General features: G+C 32.4%; 2 protein-coding genes across 2 annotated transcripts in view; one reads left to right on the forward strand and one right to left on the reverse strand.

Moving 5' to 3' along the window:
- Window positions 1–17,500, forward strand: part of LOC128193149 (uncharacterized) — a 68,127-nt gene that overhangs the window by 2,551 nt on the left and 48,076 nt on the right. The gene's annotated exons all lie outside the window — the stretch shown is intronic.
- LOC128193148 (uncharacterized) lies at window positions 20–3,830 on the reverse strand. Its single transcript, XM_052866427.1, has 4 exons — window positions 3,085–3,830; window positions 1,972–2,270; window positions 1,690–1,874; window positions 20–1,354 (listed from the first exon to the last, which is right to left on the reverse strand). Exons 1-4 carry the CDS (start codon window positions 3,657–3,659, stop codon window positions 782–784), a joined length of 1,632 nt encoding a protein of 543 aa, XP_052722387.1. The 5' UTR covers window positions 3,660–3,830; the 3' UTR covers window positions 20–781.

Below are 17,500 nucleotides of genomic sequence, written 5' to 3' on the forward strand. Positions count from 1 at the left end.
CGAGCATACTAATTTCATTCATGTCCAATGCATATTTCTTTTTCGATATCGTCAACATCGCGATGTATACAATATTGTTACGATATCGATTTTACATTGTCAACATTGCCGATATTTCTTTGCCGTTAACATCGTCGACATCGCAACGTCGACAATGTTGAACCGATATCGAGTTTTCATTGTCAACATTGCCGACATTTCTTTGCCGTTAACATCGTCGACATTGTCGACATCGCAACGTCGACAATGTTGAACCGATATCGAGTTTACATCGTCAACATTGCCGATATTTTTTTTCTGTTAACATCGTCAACATTGTCGACATCGCAATGTAGACGATGTTGAACCGATATCGAGTTTACATCGTCAACATTGCCGACATTTCTTTGCCGTTAACATCGTCGACATTGTCGACATCGCAACGTCGACAATGTTGAACCGATATCGAGTTTACATCGTCAACATTGCCGATATTTTTTTTCTGTTAACATCGTCAACATTGTCGACATCGCAATGTTGAACCAATATCAAATTTACATTGTCTACATTATGGATATTTCTTTCACGTTTACATTGTTAACATTGTCGTTTTAAATTTGTTATTGCTTTTTGTTTACAAATACAAATTACAAATGCATACATCCATTTCCATTTTATTAACGATTATTACACAACTTGAAAGCAAATATATCATTTACATTTTAAATTAAATACATCGATCTACAATACATCTGTCAATTTATTCATAATGATTATTACAACCAATAATGTTTAATTTCACTTACTTATCTTCTTTGATTCTTTTCCTGTTTCTTACCAACCTATCATTATTATACATTTCTGAAATTTTCAACATAAACAAGTTGTACTTCCCACAGGACATGTGTTTCGTTGCAAACTTAAACTTAGCCACAAACTGAAAAGTTTGTTCACATGCTTCCGTGTTAATGTGTTTGAACAAATCATCAGTGTATGGGTTGACATTTCTTCTACACCATTTATCAACATGATTTGCAAAATGCATTTTGTCAACAACAATGCGTAGTGTTGTCAAAAATTTGGAGTATTCACTTTTCTCTGCCCTGATCGGATTCATTATGAATTTTTTTAGATGACAAGCATCGTCATAGGCAAGTAAATGTGGAAAAATTTCCAACACCTTTGCCAGCCAAATCAAAAAGATGTAGACTTGGGTCAAAGACTCACATCCGTACAACTCTCTCATGCCGTTAATAATACCGCAGTTATATACAGATGCACACACTCCTGCACTTTTGAACTTTTGGAGATGACCATTTTCTTTAAAGGTGTTACATTCAGAATCTTCCTCTGTCTTCGCTCCTTCAGTTGGTTTCTGTCAAAAAGTTTTTAACTTTATGTTGAAAATTTATCTTTCAAGCACAAATATATTATCATATTAAATTTAAAATTGCCTGCTCAGCGAATACTTTTAAATGTGTTTGTACTACATAACAGGTTATGCATTTGTAGAAAAAAAATGCAATGAACAAAATTCCATAACGCATACAGATACTATTAGTTAGTATAGAAATCTCTTGTATTTAATTACTTTCTTAAATGCACAATTATTTCTTAATTACTTTATATATATAAATATATAACTTCTTAATTACTTTATATATATATATATATAAATGTAATATTGCAAATACATGTATTGGTAATAACCTTTTTATGTTCTTCCTTCACATGTTTATGTTCAGTACAATAAAGAGATCCCTTCATTGGCATTTTCCAACAGCCCATATGGATGCTACCTAGTTCTTTGGAGTCAATTGTTTTCACTTCCGTTGCACCACAAACTGAACGTGTTCCCTTCATATGCCCGTCAATGACTATTGCTTTACAGCACTCTTAATAAATACATACATATACATGTCATTAAAACATTAATTCAATGGTTTTTTAAATTATATTATCTCGTTTGAATAATGTCATTAAAATTCGTACCTTCGTGGTTACAGTTGTCAGTATGTAGTGATGAAGACCATTTTATTGAAAATTTCTCCCATAAGACATCCTTTTCACATTCCAGTATACCTTCCAGCTTATCCGAAAGAATATATTCTATTTCGGTTTGTAGGTTATAATTTTTCTTCATTTCAATTAATGTTTTTTTGTACCATGCCTCACTTAGACGTCGTCTGTCCAATATCTGTGTATTGTTCAGCGAATTCATCCACTCTATCCCCAAGTGTTCGTCATTGTATGCATACGCAATTCCTTCAAATGATGCCGATTTCCTGAATCTACAACATTTTAAATCAAATATTAGCTCTCTGCCATTAATTTTACTTCAGTTATCTTCCTTCTCATATTGTAAAAACCATTTTCTAATTTATTTTTGACAGTTCATTGATGAAAGTTCATTTCTTTTTTTAATTAGTTTAAATTTGCTAATCAATATGAATATGAACAATACTTTAATTTCTTTCCTATCCGTTAATACAAAAATAATATTGAATCTCGGTATAAATCATATTAAAAATCTCATTGATGATCGGACCAGCTATAACTTTCTCCACAAAAATATTTTTCTCGAGTAAAATTTGTGTGTGTGAATTTTTCTATTATATTTCACGCGCGCATCTAGAGTTTGTGCGGTCTGGTACCCCCCCCCCTTTTTGAAAAATTAAATTTAATAATGAAAATATGAATCGGATCTTATTCAAACTTATTCATATTATCCCATGAACCATACCCACAAGGAAAAAAACTCTGGACCATCATTATATTAACATATACTCGTTTTAATATCACGTTAACACAGATCTCAATGTTTGATATTCGTATGTGATGAATATTCATTGGATTAGATTTTTTTAATTCTACATAATGATCATACATTTGTGAATAATGCGCCGACAGCCTGACCAAGATTTCATGCGGGGAAATCGGAAAAAAGGGGCGGGTCCTTCGTTTGAAATGTACATTGTATGAATTATGATTCAAATAAATATTTGCTCCTACTTTTAGCGTAATAATATATAAAATTACTGTTATTTTGATTCAGAACATCAACAGTCTTTATCAAGCCGTATTTACATTTCTAATTACACTTACATATCAATATCAATCCTCCTCATAAATTCCATGGAAAACACAGAGTCGCATGTTGACATGAAATACTCCTGCTCTAAAACATCGTTGTAATAAAGTTCCAATCCTTTCCTCTTATATGTACTGCATTTGTATACAGTGTTGCACTTGCTACACTTCAATTCATACATAACTCCTACCACGGGTCTAAATCTAGATCTGTAAACAATACACGCTTTTTGTCCTGATTTCCTTAAGGATCCACAGCATGTAGTTAAAGGTGGAATAATATTCACCGTTCCAATTTCAGAAATCCCCTTTGAAATATAGTTTTGCAAATCTTTTTCCACTGAATCACGATCAATATCCGCCGGATTATCACCAAATCGTGGTAGTAAAGTCTCCAATGTTTGTACTAGTCGCGCAACGTCAGCAATGGACAACTCCCTGGAATTCTGTTCTTTGATGTTCAAATTAAACACATTTCTTATATGTTCATACCTATCAGGAACTCCTTGTGGTACGATTTTGGTATACTCTATGATCTTGATGACGTCTTCGATTTTAAGAAGCGGTTTTAATAAATTGTTTAAATCCATGACTAATAACACATATTTCCTAACGGCATCGTTATATATATAAACGACGTGACTTTTCCCTGACGTTGGCAAAATAATATTATTTTGACGTCACGTTTACCACGTTTCAATAGTAACGTAAACAATACAATACAAACGTTAACGTTATTGTTAGAAAAACCGCCAACAACTTTGGACGATGTCTGCCTTTCTGCACCGGGACCGTATTGAAAATTGTTATAATGAAACTATACAGGAGCCATTCGATGATCTTACCAACCGAATGCTTGAAAATACAGCTCTATCAAACAGTGTTCCAATGGAATTTTTAATTCCGCCCTTTTTGACTGCAATCGCGCATTTTTAAACAAGTCAGAAATCTGTCCCTGGGGAAGTTGGACACAGCCATCTATTATCTACTCAGCTACGGTAGGATTTACAGGGACCAACAAAACCGCAGCTATAGATGCCATCCGTAACGCAATATCGGACGTGGAGAGTGCTAATGGTATATGCGACTTACAGTCTAGAGTCAATCAATGTAAGTGTCAACAACCAATTTAACGATTTTTTTTTTCAATAGACTCCCACACTGTTATATATATATATATATATTTTCTTACAAATCTGTCTATCCTGAAAATTGATCGGAGTCATTTGAAAATAGCAAAAATAGAAACCTGTACAAATTTGTAATACAACGGATAAGAATTTAAAAAAAGGCAATCACTAAATATATACGGTTATGTATTTTAAAAACCCATCACACTCTAGATGTATTTCACACATACTTCAATAATACCGCACTGATATACGGTGCATTTCGCATTCATTAATGACCGATTAGTGTGAAACAAAAATAATTATTTTCTAACGTAGCAAAGACATATAGAAGTTCTCAATATTAAACAGTATTTAACATTCCAATACTCATTAGAATATATAGTATTACAGGTATTTATCAAACACCGACTTTTAATAGATTAATTGTAGATGGAGAGAGAGAGAGAGAGAGAGAGAGAGACAGAGAGAGAGAGAGAGAGAAAGAGAGAGAGAGAGAATTAATCATTAATAATAAGCAAAAAGATTTTCTTTTTTAAATTGTAGCAGCTACAGTAGAATCGCTATTAAAGCAGCTTAACAACGATAGCAGACAAATTCAGCTATGGGATGAACTTAAGACATGGCAGAGCAGCCTGGGGCTGTACAAAACAGGATCTGCTTCTGATTACGATACCACCATTTATTTAACAGCCTATAATGGAGGAACATTAAAGAGACAGACATGTAGCAGTATGTTATTCATATATTTTGAATAATTGTGTTATAATTATTACCTTTATTGAAATGTGACCTATTTCATTATACATTAACTTTAATATCTATATTTAAAGGTAACATCTCCGTTCAAAAACCGGTCGTGAATATCTGTGGTATGGCACATCCCGGCGAAATATGCAGATGTCTCGACGAAGAAAGAAAAAACGCAAACTCCAATGGTGGACTTTACAGCAGATTTCTTATTTGCATGCCAAAGCCAGAGTTTAGGGATGCAGATGTGAATAGTGAAATTTTGCCAAACACACCTAACCTAGCAAGGTATACCATTATTTTTATATGAATATTTTAATATTTATTTTAAAATTTATTCTTGAAAATTAAAGAAATTAAACTACTTGTACATACATGTATAAACACAACTTTAAGTATTTTTTCACATTATTGATCTTTATTCTATTTCTTTCTAGAGTTTTCTATGTGATCGACCAGATGCATAAAACCAAAAGGGTCTATATCAGGCTTGGGGTAATGCTGAATGTAATGGTAATGCATTGCAATGCATTACATGTTTTCAAAGTAATGCTAGTAATGTGTAATGCCTCAAAATTAGCATTACAAGTAATGCTAATGTAATGCATTACTTTCCAAAATCTAGTGTAATGCTGGCATTACATGGCATTACTTTGCATTACTATGCATATTTATGCATGTTCACTTTAAAAAATGTGATGAATAAATGAATAGTTGAAATTGAATTTGATTAAATTTATTTTTAAAGAAGAAAGAAATAATTCTAATTAAGAAAAAAATGTTTTAATTGTACATGTTTTATTAAAAAAGTTTTTTTAAAATTCATTTGTTTATATTACCAAAGATAACAGCACAATTTCATAACATTTATAAGAGTGTTGTTATTAAGAGTTTTTAATCATTTAAACAATTTACTCCAATTAGTTTGCACTTCAATAAGAAATGTGTCAACAACACACTATGCCCCCAGGATAATCTAAGTATCAAAACAATCTATTGTTGTAAGAAGTGCTAAACACCCCAATCCCCTTCCCTTCGCTATGTCACAATAGAATAGGAGACAGACATGCACCTTTAAAAGCAAAATGAATGCACTGTCCATCCACGATGAAAATCAATATCACTTCCAATATTATAACCCATTTGAAAATAATCTTAATTATTTTCTCTTTCTTTATCTCTGTCTCTTTGTCTCTCCCTTGTATATTAATTACACTGTACATTAGTTTGGACTGATAGAAAATACAAGATTTATGTATTTAATCTATTGTTGCACTTAATATATCCTAAGATAAAGATCGTCAAACAGTATTTTCCAGCCCAAGCTTTGACTGCTCCTGCAAAACATTTATTTATAATTAGTATAGCCCGGAAGATGGATGCATTTAAAAGATGATCGACCCTTTGAAACGTCGATCATAAGTGCAACAGCAATCTTTTGTCTTAAAGTGTCCCCCGTAAAAAGAAATACGATTAAAATATATTAAGAAATATAACTGGGAAAAATCATCTGTTTATAAATTAATAAAATTAGGTGTCCAAAATTATAAAGATTTGTGTAATCTGGGGATATATCTATATATAGCTTTTAAAAACCGCAACATTATTTCATAAATTGTTTTTTGTTACGCATGTTATCCTGTGTCTCTATTTCATATCTGATATTGCATCATGCCAAATGTCTATAAATATCATGTTACTTATGTAATATGTTGTTTATATTGCCACAATATGATTATATATTGCGCAAATAAAGAATGACTCTTGTTTATTCATTGAATTTGAACCTGATACTGAGCATGAAGCTGTAGATATGTTAAAGAGTGTTGTATATTTGAAACATTTGCAAAAACTCTTTAGCTTTACTTTAAAAAAAAAAGTAATGGTAATGGTAGTGCATTACTTTACTCATGTAATGGTAATGTAATGCATTACTTCAAGAAAATCAAGTAATGGTAATGGTAATTTAATGCCCAAATTCATGAAGTAATGGTAATGTAATGCATTACTTTACAATGTAATTCGCCCCAAGCCTGGTCTATATCTACGATGACGATGCTCAGAAAGTGGCGGTCAAGTTTTACAATGAACAACAGGAATTCCTCCGAGAAAACCACAGTACTGACACCTATATATCAGGTAAGCCATGGGTATTATTAATCGATTTCTTTAAGAAGATGTTGCAGAAAATCTGAATTGTTACCTAATCGTGAAAAAGAGGATTAAATATCCTTAAAGCACATATGCAAAATATCGTATAAAGGGTAATTTTTACTGCCGTGATTTATGTCATAAAATAGGGTGATTTGAATTTTTACGCGTAATTTGTTTACGAATTAGACATGTCTGTAAAAATTAAAATCATCTGTGGTAAAAGGGGGAAATTCCACCGTGACTTTGTTACAGTTAACACACATACAAATCAGAAAATCGTTTTTCTGTTAACGATTCCGTATATGTGTTTATACATTTACTTTTTATTTCATATGTGATATACACTTTACTTATTCATATTTATCTGGGTATCATCATTGATGTACACCATGTGCTCGTCTCAGTTCGATTTACCGGGAAAAAAAGAAAGATAACTCCATTTCAAATTTTTTCTCTCTCTCTTTATCTTTCTCTCCCAAGCAAAAAAGACATCTAGAGCTACTAACCTGGCATTATACGTAGTTTTAAAAAATACTCAAGACTGAATAGAAAGATCTGAACTGTTATAACCACGTGACTAAAAACGCTCAAATATACCTACATGTACAGCCGTCAGGTACTGAGCTGAAGGTCATGAACATTCCTCTCATACATACGATGTAGAAACTTTAAGTGCAGTTTTTTTTGTAACTTCTGTGGAAATTTACGTGTTTAATTTTTAAGGATGTATAAAACTCGTAAAAATTAGTAAAAATTAGCAGCACGTAAATATCCCCTTATACGTTATTACATATTGAGAAGCCTTCAATTACAAAACTTTTTATGACACTTTCATAAATGTCGATATACATTAAATTTTCTTGCAATTAAATGAAATAAATTAAAACAATTGCAAGCGTTAATAAATAAATAAACAGTCTCGGTCAGTATAAGTTCGAAATACTTAATCGATTATCACTCTAATATTCTGGTCATGAAGAGTGTTGAGAAAATTTAACACAGCGTTCTTATATTTCGAGGTTATTTATGGTTATTCATACAACAATATGAAATGACTGTTTTCAACAAATAGTCTTACTATAAATAAAATGTTAACATTTTAAACACATTTTGTTTCAAGGTCGCAGTTTTCCACTATAGTGAAAACTTTCCTTTTAAAAAGCGTGGAATCTACCACATTTGTCTTTGTAACCAATTTTAAATTTATTCCTTGTTCTTACAAAATTTATTTTTTTTAAATAAAATACAACACTGATTTTTGTACAACGTTGTAAATTATATAACTTTGTTCTTTCCACTTGGTTGCCACATTTATAGTACATGAATATTAAAAAAAATAATTTGGTTTATAAAATTCAACCAATGGAAAAATAATTAAATTTTTCACATTATCTGGCTTTTATTGATCATGCAAATAAACAGTACTGATTAATCTGAGACTAAATTTGATTTCGATTACATTTTTTATAATCAATTCATATCTTATCTTACATGAACAAACACTATCTTTCAGGAATACTGGGGAAATTAAAGGGACACACCCAGCGCCTGGCCATGATAATGCAAGCGGCCTTTAATGCGACAAAATTTTTAGAATTGATTGGAGAATGTTTGTCTCTTCCATTATCTCAGGAGTTCCAAAGTAAAGTTAAAAACGCTTTAACCAAATCCGAAGATGATGAGACCAAATGCTATGTGAACTTGCACAGCACAGAGAAATCAATCTGCCTTGCAAACTACCTTATGCAGCATAAGAAATACCTATCCGGATACACACCAGGGGGTGTTCTTCAACATACCAGTCTTCAAATCCCGCAAATTTCAAAGAAAATCCTTTTATACCCGGGTCCTATTGTCCCTTGCAATGCAATTACTAAAAGCACGCGCAATACTGCGGAGCAGGTCAAAGATGAAATGAGATCATTGTGCCTTCTCGGCCTAGGAGAAACCAAACATGAAAAACCACAGGGAGGGGGGCGATTGATCTTTACATTCATCAAGCAATCCACTAAAGATATGCCTCTGGAAAACATTGTTCAGATGACAAATTCCCTCAGTAGGTTGGGTATAGATATTAAAGACTACGAGGAGTCATTCATCAGTAACTCAGAAAATGTCCCCCCAGCTAAGAAGATGAAACTTCAAGTTGTCAATAGCATTCCGAACCAGATCGCAGACTTGTAAAGTGAACATGTTTTTTTATTTATGATGTTTATTGTACACCACCTTTCATGATTAACTTTCAAGTATTAATATTATTGATAACTCGATCTAGTTCCTAAATGTCGAGTTTACATAATAGATTAAAAATATATCTCTCCTAACTCATAGTAAGTGTTTAGTGTTGTTTTTATTCAAGCATTGGATCATAAATGTTTCTTGAATATAGTTTCATAAATTCAACGTCCGTGCCCACATATTTAGTAATGCAAAGTTTTTTGCAGAAATGAGATAAAACAATCAATGTCAACTAAATTTGTCATAAAAGGGGTAAAATAAAAGGGTTGACGATTGCGGAGAGCAAAAGGGGAGATTGCGCATGCTCGAGATGTAGACGGACGTTTTTTTCGGAGAGCTTAAGAATTATACCAAAAAACTGTGTTTCTAGCTATTTAAGAGAATTATGTGATACGCAGCTACAGTGATAGTGAGCAGTTAAAAGTGTTTTTTGTGGACTGGAATATTCATTTCTGGTAAAAACAGTGAAGAAGAAAACATTCCGTGTCTTAAAGTTGTGGGGACCGGTGAACGATACTCAGAACCTGTTTTTGCACAATGGCATCCAAAAAGCGAAACACAAGACTAACAGAAGTAGATAAAGAAACGGAGCACTTCGATACCTCTGACAAAGGTGAAATCTCCCAGAGCAGGGATATCATGCAAGGTATTGCAAGTATACAAAATACTTTAGCTAACTTTTTATTACGTTTAGACGGTCAAGGTAAACATTTAGACGATCTCACACAGGAGATAAGAGCGAGAGATGGAATCACTGAAAGGCTTGAGAAGGTCCAAGACCAGACAGTTGAGACCGAGAACCTAATTTCAGAACTGCAGGAGAAAAACAAAAAGATGGAGAGAGAGAGATGAGCCGCTTACGCGACTATGTAATACGCTTAGAGTATTGTGTTAATGTTCAAAGAGATCAAATAATAGATCTGAAGATAAAGTATATGGAAAACAATGTAATTGTTAATGGCATAGAAGAGAAAGGCACAGCAAATGAACCTGAAAACCTTGCTGCCATTATCAGGAACATTCTTATAACAGAGATGGAAATGAAACCAGAAACGGCGGATCGCTTGCAGATCTCGAAAATGTTTCGTATGGGTGAATTTGACAAACGTAGGAAATACCCGAGACCAGTCTGCATACAATTCGCCTACCGAAACCACAAGGATCTGGTAATGAGTGGGGTCAAGGTGCTCAAAGCAAAGAAATCACCATTCCGTTTTGCACAGCAGCAACCAGAAGAAGTAAGAGAGAAAAGGAAACAACTTTTTGAAGTTCAGAAAAAATATACTGAAAAAGGCATAGAACTAAGATGAATGGAACGAAACTCATATTCACTCAGAGCAACTCTGTCTATAGAGATAAACTCGGTTCACGACCTACTGCTGATGAGATCATTACCGACGACGAGGTCAACATAACGGTAAACCCTGGGAAGTCTGTCGAGGACAATGGAAACCGGTTTATTGGCCATGCAGTATCTGTCGAGTCTTTCAAGCAGGTCAGGAAATCTATCGTGGAAGTGATGCGCATCAATACCATTTCAAGTGCGAGTCATAACATATATGCGTACCGATTTACCAGCCCAGACGGTTCCACTCATGAGGGTTCTGATGATGATGGCGAATTTGGAGCGGGACGAGCGCTACTGAAAACCCTGATTGACAACGAAGTGACTAACGCGCTGGTTGTGGTCTCGCGCTGGTACGGTAGTAAGATCGGTCCTCGAAGATTCACCCACATTAACGATGCAGGTATGAGTGCCGTAAAGAACATGCAGGTACCTGTTATTTCGTGAACTTACCAGTCGAGTATTGTGCGTTCGTGACTATTGTCTATGCAAGTTCAAACTTTAGTATTAGAACTTCCCACTGAGTTCCCCACAATTATGCCTTATCTTTTAAAGGTAATCATGGTATAAATTACCATTTGTTTTTCATAAAAAAAACCTTGTATATATGTAACGTATTATCATTACTATATATATTCTCTTTCCCCCTCTTTTTGTAAACTTGCATGTCTATCATTATACAATGGTTTTTGTTAAAAAAAAAAAACCAAAAACATGTAATTGACTATGGTTGAAAACTCGTTCGGTTAATGGATACCCGTTAGTCAAGATTTTTAACTTAAAATTTCAGCCATTTTTCTGTAAAAGTTTATCCAACCGGAACGCATGTATACGGATCCGGTTCTACCTTTTAGTTTACCATGTTACCTTCCGACTATGAGTTGGAATGTTTTTTCCCACATGTATGTAAGTTTAACGGTTACTTTTTTTTCTTTTGTTGTTTATCTTTTTTTTTTTTTACTAAACAACGGAAAGATTATTTATCCATATAACACAGGGTGAAGCAGATTTTATAGTCTATTATGTCACATTTTTTTCTCTTTAAGTGACTCATTATCCCTTTCTGTTTTGTTGCAGTTTAAGACACATGTATTTTGATTTTTTAGTCGTCGATATCTATGAGTCAACTGCTCCGAAAACGCATCTCAATATCTTTTATACAATGGTTAAGACTATGGATGACCCCTTCATCACGATCGGAAAATATTAAACTTGTAATGATAAACTATTTTTTTTCCATTTAGAGCAACATATTATTTTTGGTATATTCTGCTCTCGCAAATTCAGAACCTTATTTTTCCATGCTTCTTTTTTGGCATGCATCAATTCCCTCATTTTTTTCTACATCTTTTATAAGAATAGTTTGGCTTTCTGCTCTCTTTTTTTTTTGGGGTACACTGTTTATCTGCATCACTTTTTACTTATCATGGATGAAAAAACAAAGGAAAACCTTCTTAAAGTTCTTACATTAAATTGTCAAGGCCTGGGGGATAAAAATAAGCGAAAGGATGTTTTTAACAATCTTAAATCAAAGAACTGTAATATTTACATGTTACAAGATACCCATTTTACAAAAGAAGATGAAAATATAATTAAAACACAATGGGGGTATGAAGTATTTTTTAGTTCCTTTAAATCAAATGCTAGAGGAGTTGCTACTCTGGTGAATAATAATTGTGAATTTAAGTCCTTAAATGTAATTTAAGATGATTCGGGAAACTACTTGATACTAGATGTAGAAATTGAAGATATTCCATTCATACTTATAAATATATACGGTCCCAACAATGACAGACCACAATTCTATTCAGAATTGAAAAGCAAAATTGAAGACATCTATACCTCACAGCACATTATTTTAGGAGGGGATTTCAATCTTATATTAGATAAAGATCTTGATTCTATGAATTATAAAAATCTTAATAACCCTAAAGCCAGAACTGAAGTGTTAAAGCTAATTGACACATTCAACCTTAAAGATGTCTTCCGAGAACAATGTCCTTTTTTGAAAAGATACACTTGGGAGAAAAAAAACCCTATTAAGCAGGCTAGGCTTGACTTCTTCCTAATTTCGGAATCATTACAAACTATGTCACCATGTATTAAACATGAAAACAGTTATCGTTCTGATCATTCCCCAGTCTTATTCCAATGCAAATTAAATGAATTTATAAAAGGGAAAGGTTTTTGGAAATTTAATAATTAACTCCTAACCGATAAAGACTACATCAATATCATTAAAAAATTACTAAATAACATAATATGTCAATACTCATGCCATGTATATAATAAAGAAAGTATCAGTACAATTAGAAATGAAGATCTCTGCCTTACAATTAATGATCAATTATTTCTTGACACATTACTTATGGAAATTAGGGGCAAAACAATTTCTTATGCTAGTTACAAAAAGAAAAAACAAAATCAAAGAAAATTAAAACTGGAAAAAGAAATAACTGAAATTGAGCAAAACTTAACCCAAAACACAATTGACGAACTTAATGAGAAACAGAATGAATAAGAGCAAATTAGGAGTAATATATTAAAAGGACAATGTATAAGATCCAAAGCTAAATGGATTGAAGAAGGAGAAAAACCCACTAAGTATTTTTTTAGTCTAGAGTCGAGAAACTATATTAGCAAACAAATTCCAAGAATACAAAAAGATGACAGGTCAATTATTACCGACCAATTCAAAATTCTAAATGAAATTAAAATGTTTTATGAAAATCTTTATAGAAAAAGAGAGACTATTTATACAGAGGATTTTCGATTAAAATTAAACAAATTTAATGTAACAAAGTTAACAAAAGAAGAATCTGATAGTTTAGAGGGACCAATAAATAATACTGAAGTCTATAATTTTCTGAAAAAAATGAAGAATGACAAAAGTCCCGGCCCAGATGGTTTCATCTGTGAATTCTTTAAGTTTTTTTGGAAAGACATTGGTGTTTTTGTGACTAGAGCTATTAATAATTCTTATGAAATAGGTCAATTCTCAGACCATAATAAACTTGGTATAATTACTTGTATACCAAAAGCAGGAAAACCTAAACAGTATTTGAAAAATTGGCGCCCTATTACCCTTTTAAATGTTGTCTATAAAATAGCATCAGGATGTATAGCAGAACGTATTAAAGTACACTTAGATAAACTAATAAATACAGACCAAACTGGGTTCATTAAAGGAAGATTTATTGGAGAAAATATAAGACTAATCTATGACATTATACAATATACAGATTATAAACAAATTCCTGGACTGCTTATGCTAATAGATTTTGAAAAGGCTTTTGACACAATTTCCTGGGAATTTATCAATCAAACATTAGATTTTTTCAACTTTGGTAATAAGCTCAAAAAATGGATTAATACATTTTATAAAGGAATAAAGTCATGTGTTTTACAGAATGGGCTCAGCTCAGATTACATATACCCTCAAAGAGGTTGCAGACAAGGAGACCCTATATCGCCCTATCTCTTTCTCCTATGTGCAGAAATTCTTGGAATAATAATTCGAAATAATAAAGACATAACAGGTATTAAAATTGGAAATGTAGAATATAAGCTGTCCCAATATGCAGACGATACATCCCTAATTTCTGATGGCTCTCCCCTAACACTTGATGGCATTCTAAGAGAATTAGACTTCTTTGAAAATATATCTGGTCTTAAAATTAATTTCCAAAAAACAAAAATGGTATGGATAGGTAGCAAAAAATTTTCTAAAGATGTTTTTCACCATACTCGATGGAAGCTAGACTGGAACAACACAGCATTTGACCTTCTCGGAATTAAATTTTCAATTAACCTTGAAGAAATGTCCGAGCTAAACTATTCTCCTAAATTATCAGAAATCAATAAAATAATGAATCAATGGAAACATAGAAAGCTAACACCGATAGGGAGACTTAGAATAATAAAATCATTAATTATACCAAAATTAAATCACTTAATATTAAGTATACCCAATCCAGATACAAACTTGATAAAAAAAATTGGAAAACGATTTGTACCACTTTTTATGGGGATGCAACATGCATAAAATAAAGAAAAACACTGTAATACAAGATTATAAATATGGAGGGCTAAAAATGATTGATTACCCAGCATTTATCATTGCCCTTAAATCCAGCTGGATAAAAAGATTAATTAATTCTAATGCAAAATGGGAAAAACTTTTAGAAACAACCTTAGAAATTGAAATATCAGATTTATGGAAAAGAGGATTAGATTTTACTTTTAAAATGATTAGAAAAATACCAAATCTATTTTGGAAAGAAGTGTTACTTAGCTGGGCAAAAGTAATAAAATCAACAAGTAAACAAACTGAAAAACAATTTAATAATGAACTTTTATGGGACAACCCAAACATTCTGATAGGAAATTCCTCAGTATTTTAAAAAAAATATTTTAGAGTAGGGTTTACACTAACTAGTGTTCTGTTTGACTGTAATGGGAATTTTCTTAGCTTAGAAATACTAAATAACATGAAAGTGAATACAAATTTTATTGAATATGCAGGTCTAAAAAAAGCTGTAAAAAAACACATAGATAATACAGATATGAGCAAAGAACATGGACCTAAAATTCCAAACTCTATTTATCTTTTTTATAGGAATACAAAAGGATGTAAGGAAATGTATAACATTTTAATTGAAAATAAAAAAGAACCGATAACATCATCAATTAGATGGAGAGATCTTGGAGAAAATTTCACCGATTTAGAATGGAATAGAATCTACTGTCTTTGTTTTAAAGCGGTCCAAGAAAGTAAACCCAACTGGCTTCAATATCAAATTTTACATAGAATTATACCTACAAATTATTATCTGCACAAGTTGAAATTAATTGATTCTCCCTTATGTAGCTTCTGTAAAACAAATATTGAAACAATTGATCATCTGTTTTATGAATGTTTCTATGTAAAAGAACTATGGTGTAATATTGAAGAATGGTTTTTAAATCAATTTGATATTTCCATAGTTTTTGATAGGAAATCTGTTTTATTTGGTAAATTTCTAAAACAAAGCATCTATAAAATGTATAATTTAATATTGATGGTTATTAAATGGTATATTTTTGCTACCAAATATAACAAAAACCCTCATCTAAGTTTTGAATTAGTAAAACAAATAATAAAAAACAGGATTCTGCTTGAAAAATATATGCTATTGAAAAACTGTAGATACTCAGATTATGAAAACCACTGGCAAACAATTTGTGAGAAATTATAACAAGTTTTATGACATCTGTGATTGCTTAAACTATTCTTTCTTTTTTTAAAATTATATTGACTTGAACAAATATATTGATAATGTACCCCCCCCCCCCCCCTTTTTTTCTTTTGTATTTTTGTATCTTCTTCTGTATCTCTCCCTTTTTCTCTTTTCATTTACTGCTATCATCTATTTATTTATTTTTTTTCTTCAAAAAAACACGTTTTTACACTACACAGCTAATATGTTTTCTTTAGATTAATAAGTTATTACAATATGTAGAATCTTGAAATGTATGAAATATGTCTGAAATATGTGTGTATGTGGATTTATGTGTAAACAAAAATAAAAAAATTAAAAAAAAAAAAAAAAAAAAAAAAAGGGTTGACGATGCTATCTAGATTGAAGGGGTAAAATATGAAAGTTAATTACATACATATAGATATCAACACTAATAATGCAAAGTGGACAATGTCGTCAGCTTGTGAATAAGATAGTTGATATGCTCTGTAAACATCATTAAAACTTTATATTAACTACTATAGTAATGTTAACGATGTAAACCATGCTAAGAAGACTAATAAATGTAGAATCATTCATAATTTCAATGGTGCGATAGTGAAATTCCACCGACGGGACAAGATTAACGGTCTAGGACTGAACTCTGCCCTACTTTATGTTTATCACTCCGCTGGTGGTTACAAACAATGCAAGTAAAGCAGGGCATAAGATACTTTTGTCAATGACAAAATGATAACTTGTAGTCAGTTAAGCAGAACACTTACCCACAGATTGGATAATTCCTTTATTTATCATCACTAACATTATACAATGTTTGTTCAATAATTACAATAGGGTAAATATGTCAAATGTAATACAGATAGAATATAAAACATGTTGGCCATAATTGCGATATTGACAACGTCGACGATGTACACACAATGTTTACTTGATGCCGATCAACATTGCAATGTTGACTCGATGTTGGTCAACATTGCGATGTCGACAATGTCGACGATGTAAACAGGAAAGAAGGAACACGATGTAGACACGATGTCGACTCGATGTTGGTCAACATTGCGATGTCGACAATGTCGACGATGTAAACAGAAAAGAAGGAACACGATGTAGACACGATGTCGACTCGATGTTGGTCAACATTGCGATATCGACAATGTCGACGATGTAAACAGGAAAGAAGGAAGATGATGTAGACACGATGTCGACTCGATGTTGGTCATCATTGCGATATCTACAATGTCGACGATGTAAACAGAAAAGAAGGAACACGATGTAGACACGATGTCGACTCGATGTTGGTCAACATTGCGATATCTACAATGTCGACGATGTTAACAGGAAAGAAGGAACACGATGTAGACACGATGTCGACTCGATATTGGTCAGCATTGCGATGTCGACAATGTCGACGATGTAAACAGGAAAGAAGGAACACGATGTAGACACGATGTCGACTCGATGTTGGTCAGCATTGCGATGTCGACAATGTCGACGATGTAAACAGGAAAGAAGGAACACGATGTAGACACGATGTCGACTCGATGTTGGTCAACATTGCGATGTCGACAATGTCG

The sequence above is a fragment of the Crassostrea angulata genome, chromosome 7, assembly GCF_025612915.1.
Source record: "Crassostrea angulata isolate pt1a10 chromosome 7, ASM2561291v2, whole genome shotgun sequence".
Taxonomy (NCBI): domain Eukaryota; kingdom Metazoa; phylum Mollusca; class Bivalvia; order Ostreida; family Ostreidae; genus Magallana; species Magallana angulata.